At 48.2% G+C, this 14,365-nt stretch overlaps 1 protein-coding gene across 3 annotated transcripts in view; it reads left to right on the plus strand.

Moving 5' to 3' along the window:
* The window catches only part of SPTBN4 (spectrin beta, non-erythrocytic 4), a 353,544-nt gene that overhangs the window by 287,537 nt on the left and 51,642 nt on the right, over window positions 1-14,365 (plus strand). For all 3 annotated transcript variants that reach the window (XM_082262860.1, XM_082262861.1, XM_082262862.1), the window contains 3 exons: window positions 3,427-3,804; window positions 12,024-12,268; window positions 13,993-14,131. In XM_082262860.1, coding sequence (XP_082118986.1) covers window positions 3,427-3,804; window positions 12,024-12,268; window positions 13,993-14,131 — 762 coding nt within the window. The remainder of the gene's footprint in view (window positions 1-3,426; window positions 3,805-12,023; window positions 12,269-13,992; window positions 14,132-14,365) is intronic.

A 14,365-nucleotide genomic window follows, 5' to 3' on the forward strand; every position in this document is an offset into this window, starting at 1 on the left:
GAGCGGACCAGGGAGTCTCTGGTCCGGTGACTCCGGTCTCTAAAGCTCAGCCAGGAGAAATCATCAATTCCGATAGGAATCAAGTTTCTGATAAATGTGTGGGAACTGAGAGCGATCAGACTTTGTCTGATTGCCTGGACCAAGCAGCTCTAGGGCAGCCTGGTTCGGATCCAGTCAGACAATGCCATGGTGGTGACTTAGGTCGATCACCAAGGATTTCACCAGCTGTGTCTTCAATAGGGCATCCCGGAGGTGGATCTGTTGGCATGTCAACAGGAAGGCGCGGAGGTTGGTAGCTCGCGCCCACGATCCTCTAGCGGACACAGCAGACGCGCTGAGCGCCCCGTAGGGGCAGTATCAGCTACTGTATGACTTCCCCCCTCTCAAGTTGCTGCTAAGATTTCTTCGCAGGATAGAGGTGGAGGGAACTCCAGTTATCCTGGTAATTCCGGGCTGGCCTCGTCAAGCCGGGTACGCCGTCTTGGGCAGACTAGTCGCGGACGCTCCTTGGAGACTTCCTCTCAGGGAGGATCTGCGGTCTCAAGGACCGATCTTCCATCGTGCTTTACAGTCGCTGGCTTTAACGGCCTGGCCATTGAGACCCAGGTACTGAAGGACAGGGGATTGTCAGCTTCAGTTATTCCTACTCTAATTAAAGCAAGGAAAGAGACTTCCAGCAAAGTCTATTATCGCACATGGAAGGCTTATATCGCGTGGTGTGAATCTTTGGGATTTCCCCCACGTACCTATTCGGTGACCCGAATCTTGGCTTTTCTGCAAAAGGGGGTTGAGCAGAAACTATCCTTGAGCACTATCAAGGGTCAGGTTTCAGCATTAGCAATCTTCTTTCAGAAGCCTCTGGCTACTCATTCCTTGGTGCGGAATTTCATCCAGGGGGTGCGGCACTTGGCTCCGCCAGTGCGCGCGCCCTTACCGCCCTGGGATCTTAATTTGGTGTTGTCGGTTCTGCAGAAACCTCCCTTTGAAAATATTAGGGAGATTCCCAGAAGGTGGCCTTCTTGATGGCTATCACTTCTGCACGCAGGGTGTCAGAACTGGCTGCATTATCGTGTCATTCCCCATATCTGGTGATTCATAGGGATAAGGTAGTTCTTCATCTGAAGCCATCCTTTCTTCCTAAGGTGGTTTCAGACTTTCATCTGAATGAAGATATTGTGCTACCTTCCTTGTGTCCTAAGCCTAGTCATCCTCGGGAATGTGCGTTGCATTCCTTGGATGTGGTTCGGGCAATCAGGGTATACCTGAAGACTACGGAATCGTTCCGTAAAACGGATTCACTTTTTGTGATCGCGGATGGCCCCAGAAAGGGGTTGCCTGCATCTGCCGCGACTATCTCCAAATGGATTAGACAGACGGTGGTACAGGCTTATTCTATTAAGGGTCGGAATCCTCCGTTCCCTGTTAAGGCGCACTCCACTCGAGCGCTCAGTACTTCCTGGGCCTACCGCCATCAGGCGTCAGTGGTCCAGGTGTGCAAGGCGGCTACCTGGTCGTCGGTGCATACCTTTACAAAATTTTATAAAGTTGATGTGATGGCATCGGCGGATGCCTCATTTGGCCGCAAGGTTTTGCAGGCCGCAATTTGAGGAGACCGGTGGTCTACCGCGAGGGTTTTTTTCCGTTGGAATTTCAGTTGAGTCTCATCTTTTGATTGATGAGCCTTTAAAACTTCTAGTTGGCACCGGTTGGGCCTTCTAGATTGGATTTTGATTTCCATTATCCCACCCCTCATTTGTGGAACTGCTTTGGGACGTCCCGAGTTGATATTAATCAAGGAGGACTGCGTCTGTCAATGAGCGACAGAGAAAAATGGATTTTTGTAAGATCTTACCGTAAAATCCTTTTCTCTTAAGCTCATTGACAGACGCAGTACCCGCCCCTCTGTTTTTGAGTTGGGTTGGGGTAAATTCTTTAAACACTGCTTTTTGACATAACTGACTTCCTGTAGCAGAGAGAGGGAGGATATACCCTCTGGGACTACCCCTAAGGTGTGGCCAGAACGTTTTTCTTTCTGCCTAGTCCTACTCCTGTAGAGGGCAGTATAACCCGAGTTGATATTAATCAAGGAGGACTGCGTCTGTCAATGAGCTTAAGAGAAAAGGATTTTACGGTAAGATCTTACAAAAATCCATTTTTCTTTTACACTGCTGTCTACTGACTTCCTTTAAGAGGGTGGCTACGTATGGTCCCACTGTATATAGGGATGTTGCCACTCTCTCTTGCTTGCTCCCTAGATGGACTATGGAATTTGTATTGAATACAGAGTGGTGCATGTGACCTCAACTAATGTGCACTGATCGCTCCAAGAAAAGTTTCAGGAGCTTACTGAGGACGTTCCAAGGAGGCAGAAAAACAGTATGAAGCCATTTTATGAGAAATTAGTTACAGGGCCATCTAGTGTCACTTTCCTTTTTGTAAGGGGAATTTCACTTACCTTGGCCCAGCCGTAGACGGTTCGAATCGTGTGGGCAACCTGAATGCACCAAGTTGATGAATCAATTGGTATAGTAACAAGACTGCCGGATTTAATTGCGATTATCGCTAGCGGCTGCTATAGCTACTAGCAATAATCACGTTCTTCTCCCAACGGGGGCGGCTTCCCCCGGCTGGGAGCAGACAATTTTTAGGCAGGAGGAATTCCTCTGTCAGCACTGTCTGTGTTGATGGGGGAATTGTGCAAAAGAAAGAAATTCACACTGTCTATGGCCTGCCTAAGTGAATGTGGTGAAAATGTACTTTTCAAATACCCAATCATGTGCAAGGAAAAATAAACAAAAACAGGGTTTATGCTTACATACTGTAAGATCGAGGTCAGCATAGCTTCCCCTTCACTAAGGCAAAGGAAAATTCCTTTCCAAAATTAAAATTTACTTTTCACCTTTAATAAATCAGCCAAAGTGCCTTCTAGATATTTAGCATTTTAAACAAGTAAATATATTGATAAATGTTAAAACTAACAAAATAAATCATTGTTCTCACTTTTAAATGTGCATGCTCCCGCCTTACAGTATCCCTGCTAGTGGACTGAGGGCTAGCTTAGGGATTAGTCGGGTACACCTAAGCTTCAAAAAGGGGGCACGTGGTACATATTCCTTATGTTTACCAAGTGCCCTCAAAGTGATGGGTTAGAAGGGGTTCACACACCAGGGAAGAGTTCACTTTGTTCTGTGACATGTTCAATTAGACTGAATCCAACACTGCGTTCCCAATGTCCAACACGGTTTGTCCCAGGTAGTCCTTAGCCAGCCAGCTAAAATGTACCCCATAGTTTACATCAATGGTAAGTGAGTTCTCTCCACCAAGATAAGCTCCTGTTTTTTATAAAATTTACAAAGTCCACAATTTTTTAAATATAATCATTTAAATTACCATCCCTAACTTACATATCATCTGTTCCTCTTTTAGCTTCTTCAGGAGAAGTTCACGGAGTTTGTTAGTGAGACGGGCAGTATAGGACAGGAACGTATCTCTGCTGTGAATCAGATGGTTGATGAACTCATTGACTATGGCCACTCGGATGCAGCTACCATAGCAGAATGGAAAGATGGCGTGAATGAGGCCTGGGCGGACTTGCTGGAACTGATGGAGACAAGAGCACAGATGCTGTCTGCTTCTCATGAATTACAAAAGTTCTTTAATGACTGCAAAGAGGTCCTCTCCCAGGTAGAAGAGAAGAAGCAGAGGATCCCAGAGGTGAAGGCACAGGAATCTCGCCTCTCAGCTGGTTCACTGCAGCGAATTCTTAGCTCTTTTGAACATGACATTCAGGTCCTTGTCACTCAGGTGAGCTTTTCTTTATTTCACTTCCTCACGGATATCTATCTTATGTAAACAGATACATTTGGAAGGCCAATGGCCTTTGTAGGCTTGAATGAAAACTATGCCCAAAAATGTTTTTGCTTGGTTGTGTTTATTTCAGGAAGAAGTCTATCCTACGTAGAGGTTTGTATTACTTTTCTGACCAAGATATACACAAATATTCCTTTTCCCTTTTACTACCTAATACTTGGTTATCCTCCCAAACAGTTCTGGTGAGCTCTGGGAGGAAAAATCTTTATTTAAACACCACATGAGTGCAAATGCTAGGTTTCCTGTTTAATTCAGTCCTTTGATCCCTGTAGGGGGGGGCAGGAAGTCATTCACCTTCTGGTTATATAGCCTACAGAAGGATTGGATACTGGAAACAAACTGTAGGACAGCCCAGGATAACTACTACCAGCATGCCTTCATGTTTTTTTTTTTTTCAAGTGCCTCAGTAGGATGACACCTTTTACTCAACTCTTGAGTCTAATCTAATTTGTCAAGCATCTTTTAATCAAGACTCTGTTCTTCTAGAGATGGTCTATTCAATTGCAGCTATCCAGTGGGGCCATCCTCAGCCTGGCTTTTGGAGTGCAGTGTCCAGATCCTGCTGGAATGGACACTGCAGGGCTAAACTGGAAGTGACTTTATGGGCACTGGGTGTCAAGGATCCGGTTCTACCCTTTCCTGTCAAGGCACACTGTACTAGATCTGTGAGTGTTTCTTGGGCTTTTGGGGATCAAGTATCTGTTTCCTAGATTTTCAAGGCTAGTCCTCTGTTCCTACATTCTCTAAGGTCCAGCAGGTTTATGTTTAGGCCTCTTTTCACCATTTTGGCAATAATATCCTTCTATGTCCCTCAATGGATGAGAAAGAAAATAGGATTGCTCTTCCGTTCATTGACAGACACAGCTCCAAATTCTTCACCATAGGGTTATGCTGCCTTCTACAGAAGTAGGACTAGGCAGAAAACACAAAAGCTTGGCTATGCTTCGTGGGTCGCCCTCAGCTAGCATATTCTCCCTCTCTGCTTAGACATACTCAGTTTTTTGTTTGCCTAGTTCAGGAGTAGGACCTAGTCTCCCTGCCGGTCAATAGGTCCTGGCTTTTTGTCTATTTTTTTGTTTGTTTTTGGATTTCTTCCTGCTTTTTCCTTTTGAGATCTTCTAGTAACTGCTGGGCTGAGCGATGGGCTGGACTATTGAAGTTCCAGTGGTCCCCTCAGCCTGGCCAGCGAGCGTCCGCAGACCGGAGCTCTGCTCTTGGTCGGCTGTGACATAGCCCCACTGGACTGGGGGCTGGCCTGCGAGTTAAACGTCTCGCAAGGTTGCATACGACCGGGTCTCGGTCTGAGTCGCAGCGTAACTTCTGACAGACAGCTCGCCCAGGAGATTTCTGTCTTGGGAGTGTTACCTGCATGCTTCGCTAATTTGGTAAGTAAGGGCCCCCTCCTCTCCTTCCCTGGATGCGGTGTGGGGCGCAGGTACTCCCTGGGGTGGCCGGTCCCTCCGGTGTTTCTCTCCCCCCCCCCACCCACCCTCTCTCCCCTGCCTGGGTGGCATTGAGCTGATTTACCTGCCTGTGCTCTGGGGGGGGGGGGGCGGATGGTGCCCAGGCTGTGGGTGCCCCTGGCCTTGATGCCTGCAGGTGCGCTGTCACCCTCGGTGAGCTTGCTATGGGGTGGGCGGTCTTCTTTGGATCCCTTTGTGTCAGCTGGGGGGCAGGTGGCCTGGTATCTGCGGGTCCGAGTACCACATGGTCGGGCAGGCCAAAAATTTAGGCCACCGCTTTGCGGCCTCCTAGCTGCACTTGGATGGGGCTGCCCCAGTTGCTAAAGCCGCCTTTGTACCGTGGGACATGTATCTCTCTTCGCTCCCCGGGCTGGCCGCCAGCTCTTGGGGCCAGGCGGCCATAAGTTTAGGCCACAGCTTTGTGGCCTACTAGGCCTCCACCCTTTAGTAGTGCAGCTCTGGGGGGGGGGGGGGGGGAGAACAGGGTCCCAGGCAGGTTTAGCTGCTATTGTACTGTGGGGCATCCACCTTTCCTAGTAGATACTGTGGGGGTAGCCTGTCTGCGGGTCTTCCCGCATGAGCGGCCCTCCTTAGGGCGGGTCTGTTTGTGGCCTCCTCTGCGGGCTTCCTTGAGAGGGTGCCCGCGGGGAACCCTCTTGCGGGGTTCTTTCAGTGGCCCCCCACTTTTTTGCAGGCCTCTTTTGGGGGGGGGCCTGAGTTGCCGACCCCCTGTGAGGGGTAAGGATGGCATTGGGCGTTGGCTTAGCAAATGCACCCCCCACCCTCTCCTGTCTCATCAATCCTGCATCTTGTTCGATCGTTGCGGATTGGATCACCCTACAGGGTCTAAGTCAACGTTTCCCTGACTCATCAGACAGTGTGTATGATTCCTCCATGGCTGCTGCACCAGACAAAAAGGCGCTGGTAGATGCACTGATTGTGTCTGTGCAGGAGCCATTTATGTTGGAGGATGCAGCCTAGGCTGCTGTGGACATATCTGTTCCGTTTGTCACTCACAAGCCGTCCCGTGCGGTTATGGTGTTCTGTTATCCAGCTTATTTTGACAATTGTGTCTATGGGTGCGTCCAATACCACCCTTGCTGGTCCCGAGCCGCTTTGCTGTCCGGTATCCCTTTGATGAGTCGTTTCTGAAGAAGTGGACGGTTCCACCGGCGGTGGATTCGCCTATTTACAGGTTGACTGCAGTTTGTCTGCGATGCATATTTGGATGAGACTCTCGTAAATCTCTAAGCTATCTGTCTCAGCAGTGGTGCTTAGGCATTTTTTTGTGGCTAAAGTGTTGGTCTGTGGATCAAACCTCCAAAAAGGCCCTGATTGATTTGCCTATTCAGCGCGAGGGCCTGTTCAGGGCTACCCTGGGTGACATCATTAGGTGTCTGATGGGGGGGTAAGAGTACCTTCCTTCCACAGTCTGGGAAGGGGAAGGTGTCTCACCAGCGGAGTAGGACTTATTTTCAGCCTTCAAGAAATTTTTTCTTCACTTAGGGACTTCAAAAAAGGTTCCAAGCCCCTCAAAGCCTCTTCAGGAGTTTTCTGTCGGCCTTGGTCTGGCAATCAGAGAGCAGGCCCCTTTGGCCCATATCTGGGGTAGGGGGAACGTCTTAGTTGGTTCGGGGGTGATTGTATCCGTTTCCAAGATAAAATTCCGTTCTTGTCCTCCGGAAGGGTGCACCTGCCCCCGAATGGTCTGCAAACTCTGTTGTGGGCAGGGCAGGACTTCCGGTTTCTGAACATTTTCAGAGGTTTTTTATTCATACCATCATGGTTCCCAGGAAGAAGGGCAAGTTCGTCCGATTCTGGATTAAAGCCCTGAAACGGTTTGTGTGGGTGCAATAATTCAGGATGGAGTCCTTCGGATGGTGGTGGCATCCCTGCATCAAGGGGGTTTCCTGGCTTCTTTAGACGTCAAAGATGCCTACCTACACATTCCAATTTTCACCCGGCATCAGCGTTTCCTCGCTTTGCTGTGAGAAAGGTGCACTATCAGTTTGTGCCGCTAACCTTCGGTCTAGCCTTTGCTCCTCGGTTCTTCACAAAAGTGTTGGCCCGGTCTTAGCATTGCTGCATCAGCGGGGGATTTCTGCGCTGGGGTACCTGGACGACCTCCTCCGGTGAGCAGTGTCTCTGTCGGCTCTGACAGGTGATATGGAACTTACTCTCCAGAATCGGGAGTTTGCTCTGGTTCCAACCAGGAGATTGGATTATCTGTGGCTGGTTCTGGATTCAGCTCTAGCCGGAGTGTTCCTTCTTCTGAAAAAGTTGCAGAAGTTGCATTCTGCAATTTCAACTGTTGCTAGCCCACACGTGGTCGTCCCTTCGAGTGTGCATACTAGTGTTGGGCCTGATGGTGCCCACCCTCAAGGTGGTTCCGTTTGCACAGTTTTACTCCTTCAAAAGGAGATGCTGGTCAAATGGGACAAGTTTCCCAAGTCGCTGGACAAGGGGATTTTCCGGATTCGGGCGATAAAGTGTTCTCTGGTCTGGTGGCTGCGCTATTCGACCTTGCTACAGATGCCCATCTATGTGTTGGAACTTCGAGCGATCAGGCTTTGCCTGGATCATTGGACAGAGCAGCTCCAGGGACTCCCGGTGCGGATTCAGTAGCACAATGCCACAGCCGTGGCTTATGTGGATCACCAGGGCGGCACGAGTGTGTTGGCTGCCCTGGAGGTGTCCGGCTTTCTCCAGTGGGCAGAGCGGTTTATTCCAGCCCTCACTGTCGTGCACATTTCCAGCGTTGGAAATTGGCAGGAAAGACTCGTCAGGCGTTGGACCTGGCGGAATTGTCCCTCCATCTGGACGTGTTTTATCAGATTTGAGGTGGATCTATTGGCTTCTTGGCTCAACAGAAAGATGCTGAGGTTCATGGCCAGGTCGCAAGATCCTCTGGAAGACGCCCCGAACACTCTGGTGGCCCTGGACTGGCCTCGCCGGTCTTGGTACGCCGACCTGGTGCAACTGGTCATCGACGTCCCCTGGGACGATCTGTTGTCTCAAGGGCCGATCTTAAATCCTGTTTTATGGTCCCTGGCTTTGACGGCCTGGCTGTTGAGAGTCAGGTGCTGAAGGACAGGGGCTTGTCTGTGGCTCAGTGATTCCGACTATGTTGAAAGCGACGAAATCTATATCTCGAAAGCTTTGTCATTGGATGTAGAAGACGTACAATACCTGGTGTGAGGTTCGAGGAGTCCATCCTTGTTCCTTTTTGGTGGCTCAGGTTTTGGCCTTTCTTCAACGGCATGTTGATCAGAAACTGGTTTGAGCACCGTGAAAGGCCAAGTGTCTGCCTTGGCAGTCTTTTTTTCAAAGACCTTTGTCTTCCCGTTCATTGGTGTATACATACCTTCAAAGGATTTTCAATTTTACTCTGCCTGTATGTTCTCCCCTGCCACCGTGGGATTTGAACCTGGTTCTGTCGGTTCTTCAAAAACATCCCTTTGAAGACATATGGGAGATCCCTTTACTTAAGCTGTCACAAAGGTGACTTTTTTGGAGGCTATCACCTCTGCTCGCAGGGTGTCAGTTGGCAGTTTTGTCTTGTCGTTCTCCCTATCTGGTGGTTCACAGGGATCAGGTGGTCCTGCGACCATGACCGTCGTTCCTCCCGAAGGTTGTCTCTGCTTTCCATTTCAATGAGGACATTGTGCTGCCGTCCTTGTGTCCCAGGCCTGCTCATCCTAGGGAATTTGCCTTGCATACTCAGGGTGGTGTTCAAGCTATTCGGGTCTATTTAGCAGCCACTGAGTCCTTTTCGGAGGTCAGACTCGTTCTTTGTTATTATGGACGGGCCGTGGAAGGGGCTTCCTGTTTCCTCTGCTACCATTTCCAGATGAATCAGACAGACGGTGACCCAGGCTTATTCACTTAAGGGTCGGGTTCCTTCCTTTTCCCTGTGATTGCACATTCTACTCGGGCACTTAGTGCTTTTTGGGCTTTCCGGCCAGGTGTGCACGGCAGCCACTTGGTCGTTGGTGCGTACTTTTTTAAAGTTTTACAGAGTGGATGTTTTTTCATCTGCGGATGTCTCCTTTGGCCTGCAAAGTTTTGCAGGCTGCAATTTAGAGGGTCTGTTTTTCCTTCTTGAGGGTATATTTCAGGTTGGGCTCCTGTTCTAGTTGAGCTACTATTACCTGGATTGGCTTGTGTTTAGTCTTGGGTTTGTTATTCCTACCCCTCATGTTTGGCACTGCTTTGGAATGTCCCTATGGTGAAGAATATGGAGCTGTGTCCCTCAATGAAAAAATAGTATTTTTGTACTCACCGAAAAATCTTTTTCTGTGAGTTCATTGACAGACACAGCACCCACCTCTCTAAGGAGTTTTCTGTTAGTGCTTGTTACAAAACGAGTATCTCTAAGCAGAGATGGGGATTATGCCAGCAGAGGACGGCCCACGGGGCGTAGCCAAGATGTTGTCTGCCTAGTCCTACTTCTGTAGCGGGCAGCATAACCCTATGGTAAAGAATATGGAGCTGTATCTGTCAATGAACTCAGAGAAAAGGATTTACGGCGAGTACAAAAATCCTATTTTTTGTACTCGTAAAATCGTGTCTTTGAACTGATTATAACATTTTTTCTTGGAGACACGGAAAGTCATTCACCTTCGGGTTATACTACCGCCTACAGAAGGACTAAATTACTAGCAAACATCGGATGGTACAATAACACACTAAAGAAGCAATTCCCAGAGTGCTGTTTCAAGCCCATTCACTTATACTGCACCACTGGAAATTACTGGATTTACTCTTTACTGTGTAAATCTTACCTGACGTTTATGATTTGCAGACCGGTGTGGTTATGCAGACCGGTGTGGTTATGGTTATGTCATGCGTGTTTTATGGCCTGCGCAGGCCTACCATTTAACCATTGTGGCTGCTAATTGTGTTTCCTGTGTACTGCAGTTTCATTGTTGCTCTGGATTTTTATGACTTTTTAATAAAGTTCTCTCTTTGCTATAAAACAAAATACTGGCAAATAAGAAATTGTAGGCCAGCCCAGGATAACCCCTCCTACTACCAGCATGTCTCTTTTTTTCTTTTTTTTTATCCGCGGTGGTGCAAAAACCTTAATGAAAAAAAACTGGTGCGTGATCACAAAAAAGGTGCATGTGAACACAAAAAAATGCACTTAGGGGTGTGCTTTGTCCACCCTCCAAAGGGTTAGGACCTCTACCCTGAATCCCGGGGCGCAAGACTCCTGAAAGGAACAAAGGGTTTCCAATGGTCCGCCTAGCCAGAAGGCCTGGCGGACCCCGTTCTTCCGGGCCAGCCTAAGCCGACCCCGAATACTTGGTCGAGGGGCTCTCCCGAAGAGAGACCCCCGGGGACAGAGGAGGAAGGCGCCTGAGTGCCACACATCCTCCTTCTAGACTTCAGGGCAACCCTGAGGACTCACACACTCCAAGTGACAAAACGTGAGAGAAAATAAATAAATCACTAAGTGGCCGTGCATGTCGGTGCACTGGCCGGGCCCTGAGGTCTGGTAACAAAAGTGGCCCTGGAATTTAGCCAAAAGGCCCAACCCTAAAAGGTGCAGTGCAGAAAAAGTGTTTTGGAGCTGTGACCATGTGACGGTTCACACATTGGGGTCCCACACCCAAGTGTTACTAAGAGCACCTCTGGGGCGACCACTCCCAGAGGGCACAGACACCACGGACTCTCTGCCTTCCCAGCCCATGGCCACAGGGCAGACCGCTCAAATCAGGAGGTAATGGGCTCTTCCGTGCCCCAACTGCCTATGGGCGCCCTGGTTTCTGTTCCAGCTGGTACTAACCTTCCAAGCCTCATCACTCCAGCAGGTTTGCATAGCTACCACCCAACCTTGGTCAGGTCAGATGATAGCACAGCGCCCCCACTAGATCACTGATAAGAACAGATACCACACTTGATCTTAGCCAAAAGGCAGAGAAGCATGTCTCAGTTGAGTAGCAGGCAGTACTGAGAGCATGATGGACTCCCTCAATAAGCTAAAAAAAAATCCTATTTTCCCTAACTTCTCTTGACATGTAGCATGTCACCTGACAGCTGCAGAGCGCCACAGGGGAAGCCCCACCCCCTACCCCAATTTGATATGCTGGTCAGGGTTTTTGCATGTGAGTGCCTAGCCAATCAGAGCTCTTCATGGTCATGGGAAAAAAAATCAGGCTCACTCCCTACTCACAGCACATCCCTCCCCGGCTGCCTCACTTCCTGCTCAGTTTATCCATCTTTGCATCAGCATTAACTCCCCACTCCACCATCATAACCACCTCCTGCACTCTATAAGTGGTATCATTTAGTGTCCCCTCTGATGCCTCTGTCCTCTGCCACTTGCACTCTGCATTCTATTCTTGGCAATCTTCTTCCCCCTGCTGGCTTTCTAAAAAAGTATTTCTCTATTTTTTCAACTGAATTTTTTAAAGAAGCAGTAAAGTCTTCCATTTTTTTATGAGCTCTGGTAATCCTGGTAAAGTGAAGCCAATTGAAATCACTAGCAGCATAGATCGGGTTAAAAAAAAGGAACTGTGGTCTGTGGTTCTATGGCCACATGTTCAGTTATGATCATAGCACCAATAATCATATGTTTAGTCTCATCTGTTATAGTTGTCATAGTTAGGAAATGCAGCACTGTTTGGCCATAATCTCTTTCATGACAACATTTGCTTTACCCTGTGCCTCTTCTCTGATGCCCAGGTACGACAGCTGCAGGAGAATGCTGCCCAGCTGCGCACAGTATATGCGGGCGAGAATGCGGCTGCCATTGTCACCAGTGAGCAGGAAGTAATGCGTTCCTGGAAGGAGTTGCTAACCACTTGTGAGGAATGCAGGCTGCAGATCACCACTACCAGTGACCGCATGAAGTTCCTGGGTCTTGTGAAGGACCTGATCTCCTGGATGGACAGTGTTATCTGTCAGATTGAAACAGCAGAGAAACCCAGGTAAGGGGCTGTGGAATGATGGTTGGCATAAGCCATTGCCATTAAAAATGAGACTCTGTAGTTCACAAAGCTATCGTTGGGACAGGCCGTGCAGGAAAACCTCACTAGGTCCACAGAAAAAAAAAACCTGACAGAGGTTCTAAGTAATTTCCTTTTGTTACTTAACCTAAAGAAAAGTTTTGGCTGAATTTCTACTTTAAAAGAAACACGTGAAGAGAGAAGATGGTGGCTGATTTCTCCTCAAAATGTTAGCTGCCTGGCTGTCAGTCAGACACTCCAACTTCACTGACCAGGAAAAAGTTTGCAGATCAGGAGGTCTGACTTTACTGGCAGCAGACTTGTTCTGGGTAAACCGTTTTTGGGAGAAAAATGGAATGAACGCTGCCATTTCTGAACTTCTTCTATAATTGCTGGTTGTCTGGCTGATAATGCAAATCACTCAATTCCCCAAATTTCCCCATGAACACTGACCCCTTCCTCACCCGTCAACACTGATCCCTCCCGTAATCCCTCCCGCAGCGCTACTATGTTCTGCTATAGCTGTTGGCAGTGATTGCATGCAAAAAATCCGACATTCTGGTTGTACTAAAGTTAATTGATGGATCAACTTCAGTACAACTAGCCTGCCCATAAATGGATCAAACCTCGGCTGGTCCCTGCTGAACTGGTCGAGATTTGATCCATTTATGGCCAGCTTAAGAGGAATGATGAGCCTTAGCGAAATAAGGACATCCCCGCAACCCTTTAGACAAACATGTTCCTCCCTGCTGGCCACTTTTTAAATGAAAAGGCTAAATACCTTTTCTTACACCGCAGCTGTGTGGTCACAGCTCTTCTTCCCTGATCTATTGAGAGAAGCGGGAGGGGCCGAGATTCCCCTGTGACCTCAGCTGGCCGGCAGAGCAGGATCACGTGACTGCACAGTGGCGGTGTGGGAAAATGTATTTATCCTTTTCATTTTAAAAAAACACACACACTGTAGTTAATGCCAGCATTAATCCTGGAGGGGATACATGTATTTTTGCTGCAAATAGCAACTGAATAGCGGCGGGAGGGGTAGGGAGGAGAGCCGCTCTCATGCTGACAGGCAGGGAGGAAGGGGGAGAGATTCAAAGCAGAGAGCAGGATGATAGGGGCACCTAACCTGACCATGGTATAATGGCTCAGCAGCCATGATTACCGTGGTCAGCACAGACAGGGGGACACAGAAACAGGCAGGATCAACCAGGTATATTACAACATAGGAAGTGACAAATTACACTACACAAGCACTGTGCTATAGATCATGCCTTAAAGGAACAGGATTTATTTCTTTTTTTTAGGGTTACAACCACTTGAAGGCTAGAGCGGGGATGAACAGGCAGTATTACTTACCCTAAACCCCAATCCACTCAGCACTGGCGTTCTTTTCTTCTCCCCAAAGCTCTGGTCTGTGAGCAGTCCTTTGGCATCCTCACATGCAGTGCAGGGCTATTACAATATTATTGTACGTGAAGGAGGCAGGTGTGTGACAGCAGACCAGAGCACCTTAGAGAAGAGTCAACATGGGAACCGGTCACACACATCCAGGGAGCCTGCCGGAGCAGGGACTGAGTTATTACTCCTGATTCTGGTACTTTAAGAGCAGTTAAAACCCTGCAGTGTGCCCCCCCCCCCCCCAGCAAAGGTATATTTTAACTAATTCCTGTAGATACATATTTTTCCTATTTTCCAAATATTCTTAGGGATGTGTCTTCCGTGGAAGTTCTCATGAGTTATCATCAGGGATTAAAGAGTGAAATTGAAGCAAGAAATAAGAGAATCGTGGACTGTGTGGAGCTAGGAAAGTCCTTGGTCCTAAACAAGAGGCCGGCATCTGAAGAGGTAGGTGTGTCACAGCCCAGGATCTAGAGCAGCCATTTGTTTGCTTACACCAGACTCCCGCTGATTATTGTCAGAGCTGTATAGACTTGAATAGACAGAAAGTTCTTAAAACAGGTAAAATGATACAAATAAATACTGTATGTTTGAAAGGAGGTCAGTTTATTATAAAAAGTTTTATCAGTGTTTAATATGTTTCTCTGTATAGCTTGTACATGTACATAGCAGCATGCAGAT

This window comes from Pelophylax lessonae (assembly GCF_965119305.1).
Source record: "Pelophylax lessonae genome assembly, chromosome: 7".
In the NCBI taxonomy this organism is placed as follows: Eukaryota; Metazoa; Chordata; class Amphibia; order Anura; family Ranidae; genus Pelophylax; species Pelophylax lessonae.